The 12,817-nt window shown below is 40.4% G+C and overlaps 1 protein-coding gene across 1 annotated transcript in view; it reads right to left on the bottom strand.

The window, feature by feature from the left end:
• LOC114648909 (polyunsaturated fatty acid lipoxygenase ALOX8-like) overlaps positions 1-12,817 on the bottom strand; it is an 80,295-nt gene that overhangs the window by 31,056 nt on the left and 36,422 nt on the right. Inside the window, exon 6 of the mRNA XM_028798238.2 lies at positions 3,566-3,738. Within this exon, the coding sequence (XP_028654071.1) occupies positions 3,566-3,738 (173 nt within the window). The remainder of the gene's footprint in view (positions 1-3,565; positions 3,739-12,817) is intronic.

Below are 12,817 nucleotides of genomic sequence, written 5' to 3'. Positions count from 1 at the left end.
ATTACAATAAACACAATACAAACAATCATACAAAAGCAGATTAATAAAACAACCAATTATAACATCCAACACAATCCCATCATATGCAAGGAAAGACAGAAGAAAACAAGTAGGTCTTAAGTCGACTTTTAAAAACCTCGATAGAGGATGAAGACCTGATGTGCAGAGGCAAGCCATTCCAAAGCCTAGAAGCAACAACTGAAAAAGCTCTGTCTCCCCTAGACTTCAGCCGAGTTCATTACTGGGATTAGTTTTGCATTTTGAATATAGACACTTTATAATCTTACTAGTCATTTAGCCTGTTACAATAACGGGCGCTAGAACAGTAGTGTATAAACATTAGTAGGAACAGTCTATATTAAATGGCAAGGGACTTTGACCTCATTCTTTTTGTTGGTTGTATTTTTCTTTCTTTCAGCCTTTCTGTTGTTGATGTTTACTTGCTGAGCTGACCGTTCTTCGTGGGCTGCCGCCGTGTATTGTGTGCCTTTAATTTTCTGTGACAGTAATGCTGTCTTGTACGGCTCTATTCAATAAGGGCGCGCACAAAAAGGCGAGCTTCAAAAAGGCGACCTCAATTGAGCGCGCCTTTATTCGCTGCACCCAATTGAGGTCGCCCTTTTGAGGCTCGCCTTTTTGTGCGCGCCCTTATTGAAGGATACTGTCTTGTACGTCCACCGGCTTGTACGTCCGTAATATACCTTTAATTTTCTCTGGCGGTAATACAGGCGTGCGCGTCGGTAATATGCCTTTAATCTCCTCTGACAGTAATACTGGCTTGTATGTGGCTGTAATATGCGTCACTGTATTGTGTACCTTTAATTTCCTCTCGCAGTAATACTGGTTTGTATTTCCGTAAAACGCCTCTAACTTTCTCTGACAGTAACATCGCGCATCGCGCCGTGCCCTGCGCATGCGCACTTCATCAGAAGACACCCACACATGGACACCTGGACGCACATAGGGATTTTATATATATAGATGTTTTTCACAATTTGGCATTTTTGTATTGAGACATTTTGCAACCCTTGTCCTTTGTATTTTGGCATTTTGCAGTCCTTTGCATTTCTGTCTAGGCTTTTTGATATATTGGATTTTTGAATTTCTATAAATTAAAATCAATTCATTTTTGGAGCACATGATTTCTCCTTTTTCTATCGAAACCCAAAATCAGAACTAGTGTGCTATGATTTCATTTCTGTGAAAGGATATTATCTTAGTCATTTTTGAAATCCATTGTTTTCTAATTTGCACCACAGGCACACCTGGTTTAGTTAATCAGTACCAAAATAATAATAATCAGGTGTACTGTTGATGGAATTTAGCAAATATGGAATGGCTGGGGTGATTTAAGGAGAGGTTTGGGAACCATGCCTGTGTTCGTCTTACCATCTCACAAGATATTAATATGTCTTTGAAGAATACAGGAAGTTTCTGTTACTTTTTAAAATATGGATTATAGGCTATGCTTTTCTGCCATGGAACCAAATACTAATGGATTGGCCACTGCTATTTGTTGTAATTAGACTCTAGCCCAAATGAAACAAGTACTTGGTGTTGTCGCAGGTGGCTGGGTGGGTGACCCGGCTGGGACGCCCCAGAGGACCGGAAGATGGCTTACGCCTTCCCCAGACCACATGGGGGCGACCGCCCTGGCGGCTATGGGGACCACAGGTACAGAACTTGGAAGCTCATCCCTGTAGGGGCCCGTGGTCACCGCCAGGGGGCACCCGAATGCCTTGGGAGCCCTGGACCTCAGCACTTCCTCTACACCCGGAAGTGCTGGGGGGAAGAGGATCGGGGACACCCAGAGTGCTTCCGGGTACGCAGCCAGCACTTCCGCCACACTGGGGAGTGCTGGTGGAAGATTGCCGGGAAGCACCTGGAGCACATCCGGGTGATTATAAAAGGGGCTGCCTCCCTTCATTCAGGACTTGAGTCAGGTGGAAGAAGAACGAGGTCTGGGAGGAGGCAAGGAGGCGACCTGAAGAAAGAGAGAGAGAAGGCATTGTGTGTTGGCCAGGACTTTGGGGACTTGGGGACTGAGGAGCACTGAACTGTAAATATGCACTTTGTAAATAAACGTGTGTGGGGTGATTTCAACGTGTCTGCCTGTCTGTGTCCGGGACATGTCCCACAGTGTATACAAGCTGCATTCCCAGTAGCAATTCCACTACTTGTTTAGTAACCACAAATGTTTGCATTGTATTTGTTGTACTGTATATGTATACTTAAAATATGAAAGAAAATCACATAAATAGGAGTTTGTAATAAAATAGTATGTGATATGATACTTTAATTAAAATTTGTTTGATAAGCAGACCAAAATCCATAAGATACACCCAAAAGTGTTCAGGAAGCAAAATCTTCACCATTCAGTGTTTTTGGACCATTGCCTGTGCTGTGTTTACACATTCTTCCTAAATTTGCATATTGTTGTAGTTTCCTATACATTCTTAAAATGATCATATCAAGTCAACTGTAGAGTCTGCATTAATCCTGCATAAGTAAACATGAAATGCAGTGGTTTGAGTTCCTTTCAGGGTTTGTTTAATTTTGTGCTTGATGTTGCAGGTATAGGCAGCAGCTTTTCACTTTTCACTATCATAATAAAAAGTCCGCAATACATTAACGTATTAATCTTGTGTTCTTTGGATATAGAATTTACAGCTCCTCCTTTGATTATATATATAGATTTTTATTTTCTCGTATACAAAGTATAGGGAAAGTATTGTATTCATCCAAAGACTTGATGTTGAGATTTTGATGAATCTCAACGGTTTAGACCTTCCTGACTTTCTCATACATGAAGTATAGGGAAAGTAGGTTTAGGTTTAGGTTTCTTTATTTAGTCATGTTTACACAAGAAAACATGAAATTTGCCTTCTCAGTTGCATCTAATAACAGGTAACAGACAGAATGAAATAAAACAGACAAACAGAAATAAGAAAGGTTAAGGTAAGGCAGTATTGGAATCCTCCGAAAATTTTATTTCGAGATTTTGATGAATCTCAACATTTTACACCTCCCTGAGTCTGAAAATACCATTGTATAATAATTGTTCATTATATTATTAATTTGCTTTGTTGTAGATGGTTATTTAATGTACATAATATAAAAATATAATCATTGTCTTGTGGTTTACTCCTCAAATATCCCTCCCCATATCTGAGTATATGAGAAAGTCTAGGGGAGACCACTCACGATTTCTTTACATGAAAAGCTTAGACAAAGAGAAAGTCTTTGAATATTTGAAGCTGAGAGCTTTTTAAAATGGATAACTTCAAAAATAAATGCACTTTTAGTTCTATCTAATGATTTCTGCAATGTTCTTGAATATCTTGCCCAAAGGTTTTGAGACTATTTAATGACAGCCTTATTATAAAGTTAAAGGATATGGAGTATGCAAGCATTCACATTTAAATTACAATATATATGTAAATGTTATCAACCAATGCATTTATTTCAAGTCTGGATAATGTCTCCAATTTCATTTTGTACCACAAAACACTTTTTTCAAGTGAAATTATTTGTCAGTAGCAGGATTTCATTTTATACAACTTACCTTTATCTCATCATGCAGTGATGTGCCTTCCTCCAGGAAAGGTTCCACCATTTCATGTCTGACACTAAAATTTGGTGGCAAAGCATTACACTTCTTGATAATAGTGGGGTTACATCCAAAGAGATACTGGCCACCGAAGAAGTCATCCTCATTCCAGTGAGTTTGTACATAGTCTGAGAGGTAAGAGAAAAAAACAGTTGAAAAAAATCTCTTTGTATAAAATAAAACTTGAATCGAAATGAGGTGACAGCAGTAACAACTAAACTAGGCCAACACTAGGCCAACACCATCTTGCCGACCCTGCTCAGAATAAAGTGGATTTGGAATACAAATGGATTGATGTACATCTTTTGGATCTGGAAAAACAACAGTATCAGAATGAACTGTAATGCAGGAAATGAGTGAACTGCTGTTCTTCCTATGTTCCTCGTCACAGGTGGCGCAGTGGTAGTGCTGCTGCTTTGCATAAGGAGATTGTGGGTTCGCTTCCTGGGTCCTCCCTGTGAGGAGAGTGCTTTGAGTAGTGAGAAAGCACTATATACAGTAAATGTAAAGAATTATGTTGAGAAGACCACATCACATTAATCATTCCACTGCAACTAACTGATCAGCTAGCACATTGCCTCTGTATTTTGCAGGGGGCATGAACTTCCTAAAATAGGTTATTTTACATTAAATCTAATGCTAATCCAAAAATACTCCCTTAAAACAGGAGGCAGAGGAATAAACACTTTAATGGTGGTAGACAAAACATTTAGATTGAATTTTAATACTGACATATGTTTTTGAAAAGAAATGAAAAAACATTTGTGAAATCAGCACATGAACCCACATCAACATCATCAAACAAGAGTTTCTGGGACAACAGAACTACTGCTTAAGATTTTGCTCAAGTCCTGACTCTTAACCTGTATCTAGGTGACCTGATTTATATCCAAAAGCTGGACATACTGTATGTGTAACTATGTAAATATGTGAAAAGTTCGCATGTTTTTGCATCTATTCAGTAATATTAAATAGGAAAGTATAGATGAGAATGAACCTGTAAAAACCATGGGGGACTTTAATTACCCAATGTTAATATGCCTAATCTTACGAATTGTGGAGTACAAGAACAGGATTTTTTAGACAAATTGCAGCAACTTAAAACTCCAGCACTAACCATAGGGTGTATAAGGGCATAAGGGCAATCTTTAAAAATGATATTAGAGAAGCTAAAAGGCAGTTAGATGAAAATAGAAGAAAAAGCAAAAGATGAAACAAAAAGATTCTTTCAGTATTTTAGTAGTAAAAAATGTATAACGAGGAGGTGAAGTGTATCAGAAGTACTCTAAACTTGTATTTTTCTGAAATTTTCACATGAGAAGTGGAAGCTGTAACAGGAACTACTGAGGAGATACCGAGTGATTTGGAAATCGTAAATGGAGAAATACTGCTTAGATTAAATAGCTTGAAATCCAACAAAATCATCAAGACCAGATAACATTTAACCTTGAGTGCTTAAGGAGGTTAAAGAGTGCATATATAAACTCTTGACACATATTTTTAGAAAGTCACTGTACACTGGGGAAATTTTCAAGGACTGGAAAACAGCAAATATTTTTCTGTTACATAAAAAGTGTCATCAGGCAGAACCAAATAACTATAAATCAGAAAGCTTAGTGTGCATCACAGATACATTAATGGAAGGAATTATTAAGGAAAAGGTTGAGCATCACATGGTGAGAACAGGAGTGAAATGTCAACATAGATTAAGATGGGGAGGTCGTGTTTTACTAATATGCCAACTCTACTCCCTGTATCCTCACCATTCCACTGACCTCCCTCTCATTTACACACAAGTATTCTGTCTTGTTCCTACTGACCTTCATTCCTCTCCTCTCTAGAACATATCTCCATCTCTCCAGGGTCTCCTCAATCTGCTCCCTACTCTCGCTGCGGATCACAATGTCATCATCAAACATCATAGTCAACAGGAACTCCTGTCTAATCTTGTCTGTCAACCTGTCCATCACCATTGCAAATAAGAAAGGGCTCAGAGCTGATCCCTGATATAATCCCACCTCCACATTGAATGCAACCGTCACTCCTACCACAGACCTTACCAATGTCACATTTCCCTTGTACATATCCTGTACAACTCTTACATACTTCTCTGCAACTGCCGACTTCTTCATTTAATACCACAGCTCCTCTCGAGGCATCCTGTCATATGCCTTCTCCAGGACCACAAAGATGCAATACAACTCCTCCTGGCCTTTTCTAAACTTCTCCATCAACATCCTCAGAGCAAACATCACATCTGTGGTGCTCTTTCCTGGCATAAAACCATACTGCTGCTCACTAATCATCACCTTCCTTCCACTACTCTGTCCGAGAACTTCATGCTGTGTCTCATCAATTTTATCCCCATGTAGGTACTACAGCTCTGCACATCCCCTTTATTCTTAAATATCGGCACCAGATGTCACCCCAAGCACCCTTCTTGCTGTCACTTTTACTACTTCTGCTGTTTCCCTGCTGTCTGGTAAATCTTCATTGCCACCCAGTGCCTGTCTTACATCCTCCATGAACTCAACCTTGCAGTCTTCCTTTTTCAACTTCCACCATTTGATCCTTGGCTCTGGCCTCATTCTCTTCTGCTTCTTGATCTCCAGCGTCATCCTACAGACCACTATCTTGTGCTGCCTAACTGCACTTTCCCCTGCCACCACTTTGCAGTCTTCAAACTCCTTCAGATTGACCCTCCTGCATAGGATATAATCTACCTGTATGCATCTTTCTCAACTCTTGTACATCACCCCTATGTCCCTCCCTCTTCTTGAAATACATATTCACCACAGCCATGTCCATCCTTTTTGCAAAATCCACAATCATCTGACCTTCATTCCTCTCCTTGACACCATACCTACCCATCACCTCCTCATCTTCTCTGTTCCCTTTACCAACATGTCCATTGAAATCTACTCCAATCATGATCACCACTGTCTGTTGTTTGGGTACACTGTCCATCACTTCATCCAACTCAGTCCAGTAATCTTCTTTCTCATCCATAGCACACCCAAATTGCAGGGCATATGCACTAACAACATTCATCTTCACACCTTCAATTTCCATCTTAATAATCATCACTCTGTCTGACACTCTTTTCACCTCCAGAATGCTCTTGACATACTGTTCCTTTAGAATAACCCCTACATCATTTCTCCTCCCATCCACACCATGAGAGAACAATTTGCACCCATCTCCAATCCACCTGAACTTACTCCCCTTCCATTTAGTTTCTTGCACACACAATATATCAACCTTCTTCCTCTCCTTCCCATCAGTTAACTCTCTCCCCTTACGAGTTACACTGCCAACATTTAAAATTCCTGCTCTCACTTCCACTCTCTTTATCTTCCTCCTCTCCTCCTGCTTCTGGACATGCCTTTCCTCCACTTCTTCTCCTTTTTCGACCAACAGCAACTCAGTTTCCACCAGCACCATTGTTATCCTGGGCCTTGACCAATCTGGTATGGAAATCTGCATTGTTGTCCGCATAGAGATCTGGCAAAATTTTACACTGGATGCCCTTTCTGACGTAACCCTCCCCATTTATCTGGGCTTGGGACCAACACAAAGAAACACACTGGTTTGTGTATCTGTTGCTGATGTCTTATACAGTATATAAATGATCAGGATAGAAATATAAACAGCAAACTGCTTAAATTTGCAGATAATATCAACACTGATGGAATGGCAGATAATCAAGAATCTGTTGAATCATTACAGATGGACTTGGATTGAACACTGAATTGGGGAGATTTGTGGTAGATGAAATTTAAGATAAATAAATGTAAAGTTTTACACCTACGAAGTAGAAATGTTAGATTACAATACACAATGGTAGGTCAGAAACATGAATGTTTCTCTCATGAGAAGGCCTAGGAGTCATTGTGGACTTGTTACTATCAACCTCTAGGTAGTGTTCAGAAGCCATCAAGATGGCTAACAGAATGTAAAGTTATATAGCATGATGTGCAGAGAACAAGATAACGAAGATTATGGTGAAATTTTATAACACATTGGTGAGCCTTCAAACTACTACTATGTACAGTTTTGGTCTCCAAACTTCAAAAAAGACACAGCAGTGCTAGAAAAAGTCCAAAGAAAAGCTACTAGACTCATTTTGAGACTGAGAGATATGAGCTATGAGGAAATGTTAAAGGAGTTGAACATTATCAGTTTAAACATTCCCAGTGTGATGGGTGTTATGATTCTGAGTTTATGTTTAGTTTAATTTTGTAGCTTTAAAATTTTTCCATTCAGGTTAACACACATTACACTTGGTTTTCTTATTGTTACTTTTATCATTGTGAAAATCATGCCCCCATTTCACCATTCTGAGTTTCTATTTTGTTTGCAAGTTACAGGTAAGCCAGTTTTTGTGGTGTTATTAAGGGAACAGCTGCCTTGTTTACTGTTGACAGTGTTGTTGCTTGTCAAGCGACACAATTTTGTCAGAATCCTGTAAATACTATAACATCAGATCATGTCACTTGCAGAAATTCTCAAATTATTCAACACTTATGGGGTGTACCAATAAGTGGGATGAGATATACTGTAGGAGGTATAGGATTATAGGAGTGAGGTGGAGAACTTTGTTTCTTGGTGCATCAAGAACTGTCTTCAACTTGCAAAACCGAGGAACTGGTTATTGACTTTCACTGCACCAACAATCCTCTATGTCCAGTCACTATTTAGGGAATGGTTGTGGAGGTGGTGGACTCCTGCAAGTACTTGGGGGTCCACATCAATGACGGGTTGGGATGGTCTCGAAGCACAGAGGAACTACATAAGAAAGGGCAGATAAAGCTATTTTTCTTAGTATAATGTGTTCCTTTAATGTGGGAACTTTATAGAAAATGTTATCTTCTATAACTCTGTGATGGCCAGTGCAATTTTCTGCACTGTGGGGTGCCGGGCTGGTAACATCACTTCAAGAGAGGCCCACTGAATCAACAAGTTAATTAAAAGGGCAAGCTCAGTTATAAGATACACTCTGGACCCATAGGAGGTAGTTGCAAAGTAAAGAATTAAAACAAAACTGAGTGCCATTATGAAAAATGCTGCATATCCCCTGTCTGACGCACTAACACTGAGGACTTTCAGCCAATGAATTATTCAGCAGAAGTGTGTCAAGAAATGTTACTGGTGCTGCTTTAAACCAACAGCAATATACCTACATAATGCTTCAATAGGACTTAGACTGCCAAATAAGAAGATTTCCTTTTACATTTTCTTCATTTTCAATTATTATGATGTGCGTTCAGACTATAGATGTGTGCATGTATGCATAGATGTATGTATTTACTTATTTAAAGCCAAATTTCCCCCGGATACAAAGTTCTCTCCGGTTTGTTTTTTGGCTTTGACATTTGGTTTCCTGAGTCAAGCTTACTTTTTTACCATGATTATTTTTTGATCTTTGCTATTTTTTTCATTGTATGCCCATTTTTAGTCAGCTGCTATGTTTAGCTTTGCCCTTGAAGACTTGAAAAATTAGTAAATCTTTAGCTTTTGTAAAATTTTATACAAATTCTAAACCTGCTATTGACTTTGTTTTAATTAATTTCTATGTACTTATTTAGCTGATGCCTTTATCCAAGGTGGCTAAAAACATTTAAGATACGATTTGTTACATTTCATTTGTTTTTCCAATTGGTGCACAGGCAGGTGAATTGATTTGCTTATCGCCATACAGTGTCCATAGTGGGATGTGGCAGAAATTTAAAGTTATAAGCTTTACCTACTGCACAACACTGCTTGATTCACAGCAGCTACTGAAACAGTCAAGAAGAAGCTTCAGACGTCATGTGTGATACACACGAATACACACACCCTCTTTGAGGGGGGTGAAGGATGAGAAAAAGCGAATGCAAGTGAGCTGTGATGAAAATCAATATTTTATCAAAATATACTTGACACAGGGAGACTTCAACCTAGAAAAATGTATAAATTCAACCAGGGAGGTCTGGTCAGGTCAGATTGATGCACCCACCATACAATAAAATAGCTCAGGATCCCAGTTGGCAACCCCTCAATCAGACATACGGTCCAGTCCCACCCTCTGGAAATTACCATCTATCTGCTGCAGCCAGGTGTTATGTGGGGTGTCCCCTTGGCCAGGTCTAGTTGCTCGGGTCCTCAACAATGAAGACCCTGCGAGTTGGATCACCCTCGGGGAATTGCGCTACATGACCATAGTGACCTCACTAATGCTACCTCATAATGCAGGTAATGTGCCTCATTCAGGATTCCATGAGCAACCACTTGTTCTTTTGCAAAGATAACGGGAGTGCCATACACCCCTTTCCAGTGGCCTCATGATCCCCCCTTGCTCTCCCAAACCATCTTCTGACGTCATAGGAAGAGTTACCAGAGACATGAATTTCACTGCCCAGGTAAGTAAACCTCTAGATATGGTTGACACTCTATCTGCAAAGAGACACACTGCTGAAGACTATGTCTAACAGGTAATTAAAGGCTTGGAGTTTTTATCCGGGGCATTCACAAGCCCAGACACTCAGACTCCTCACTCAGTCTCTTGAAAGCCCCGCTCAGAGCCTCCATCGACTCTGCAAAGATCCCAGCATTGTTGGCAAAGTCAAAATCAGTGAATCTTTCTTCATCAACAGATGCCCCACAGCTGGTAGACTTCACGACCCTGTCCAACACTCATTCCATGCAAGCACTGAACAGGGTAGGAGCAAGAACACACTTGGATGAACCCCAGAATCAAGGGAAAAACGCAAAGGTTCTGCCGCCAATCTGCACAGCACTTACAGTACCAGTGTACAGGTTGGCCATTACATCCAGGAACTTTGGAGGGATGCAGCAAAATCTCAGGCTGTCCCACAGGGCAATACAATCAACTGAGTTGAATGCTTTACGAAAATTAATAAAGTCTGCAAAGAAAATCTGCTGATATTTGCATTTGTGCTCAATGAGAACCCTTAGTTCCAGGATGTGGTCGATGGTAGACTTCTTGGGCTTAAAATCAGACTGCTCTGGTCACTATTAGGTGAGCAAGTGATCACAGACTCTATTGAGGATGACCCTAGCAAGTTGCCACAATCTAGATGATCACCCTTCCCTTTCCAGATAGGGATGATAAGTCCCATTTTGCAGTTTGTTGGGATGACACTCATCTCCGAAATGGAAGCAAAGATTGCTTGCAATGCCAGGAGGACAGCCTTACCAACAGTCTGGAGAAGTTCACCCCGGATACCACAGATCCCTGCAGCCTGTGCAATCTCATTGACTCTCTGAGGAACAGATTCGGATGTGCTTAATGTTTTGATTCCTCTGTAAGCAGGATGTGGATTACTAGACTATAGATGCTATAGATGGTGTAGCACTTGCTCAAAGATTCCTCTAACAAATGCCTTCTTATCTACCCTCTGAGTCCTCACAGCTGTCCTTCTCAGTTCCCGGTACAGATCGAAGTTGCCATCAAGCCATGCACTGAGACTCCTCTGAATAAAATACAGGAGATGAAACACCTCCTTCTAGGAACACCTGCAACACTAACACAACACAGCCCTTCAGGGTCTTGCCACAGAAGGTCTCCAATATCATATTAGGATCGGCAATCACAACCAAGTCTGCAAATTATACACACAAACTGCATTCAAATTCATTAGAAACAACCTGATCTAGGAGTCTGGCCAAGTCCTCCCTCATTCTCCTACTAGGTGGAAGCCTACTGGACCTAAGCTGGATCTTCAGAGTGGTAACAAGTCTGTGGTCAGAATTCACAAACACTGCACTTCTGTAGACCCTGCAGTTCTGTAGGAGCCTCTAGCATCTGCCTACATGCATGTGATCAATCTCCTTCACCACACCACTAGTCCAATGATACAGCACAGGGCACTGGAACCAGTATCCGGCGATCTGAAACCTCTGACCTTTTGCAAAGTCAAGGAACAAGGAGATACTTTCACGACAGTGTGCAGAACCATGGGAAATGACACAGTCCTCATAGCCAGCCCTTTCAGTGCCATTGGTCACATTAAAGACACCGATGACCAGAGCAGTGTGACCTCGCAAGCACCCATCAACCAGCAAGTGAAGTTATGAATGGAATGTCTTCCTCACCGAGTCTTCACTCACCGCGGTCAGAGCATACACTGGAACAACACGCAAGGCACCCAGAGAGTGCCGTAACCTGTGTCTCATAATACGCTTATTGAAAGAAGTGACATAGGATGCCATCAGAAGGAGCTGATTCACCACAGCAACAGCTACTCCCTAAGTATGACAGCCATCAGAGCAACCAGAACAATTAAAGGTGTACCCGCCTACAGGATTCTTTCCAGTCCCAGGTCTGCATACCTCAGAGAGTGCTGTCACTGAAATGCAGAGTTTATGAAGCTCCTCTGACAGCAGAGGAAGATGGTCATCATGCCGGAGAGACAAGATGTTCCACACGCCTACATGGATGGATAATTAGGACCCATGTGCTGCTGTGCAGTGAGCGATATCTCAGCACCACATCAGTTTTGATCTCCAACAGGCCTGACCCTATTGACTCTCCAGCAGTTTCGACCCTTCCAGGGATGAGGCTCCAAAGGGCTTTCCCTTATCCCCTTCATAATTCAAGAAGCCTTCCTGTGAATGGCTGCAGCAGAGCTACATCACGCCGGATGCATTTTACCGTCATACCCAGGACTAAGGACCAGAAATTATATAAAAGCATTTAAAAGCCAGCACCAAATAAATAATGTTACTTTGGGGAAACATTCAGGTGAGATTAAGATTGGAAAATTTAATAGATAAGTTTCTATTCATTTTTGGCTATCCTTACGAATAAACTGTTTATTTTGTTTATTACAGTAAACATATCAAACCTACTAAAACAGAAAAGGAAAGTTAATTTGTGTGCACTTTCACCAGTTTATTTGTAAATTGAATTTACAGGCAAAGCTGTATCACAGTAGTATAACTAAGGAATTGAGAATAATTTTGTTAATGTATATTTTAGTACTATTTTATTATGACCAGACACAGATCTCCACATTAAAATAGTAATAAAAAATAATAAATAATGCTTTTTTAATTTCTTTTTTCCATTGCCATGGAAAACATTTTTTAGTTAAAATTGGAGGTGTAATTTTGCTGATTGCTTTATAAATGTAAGCAGTTTTCAAAGGCTTCATATACTGCAATACAGGGTGAGTCAAAATTAAGTTAACATTTGAATGGCAG

This window comes from Erpetoichthys calabaricus, chromosome 3 (genome assembly GCF_900747795.2).
Source record: "Erpetoichthys calabaricus chromosome 3, fErpCal1.3, whole genome shotgun sequence".
Classification (NCBI taxonomy): Eukaryota; Metazoa; Chordata; class Cladistia; order Polypteriformes; family Polypteridae; genus Erpetoichthys; species Erpetoichthys calabaricus.
Note: the sequence above shows the minus strand (reverse complement) of the source record. Positions and strands in the feature narration are given on the sequence as shown.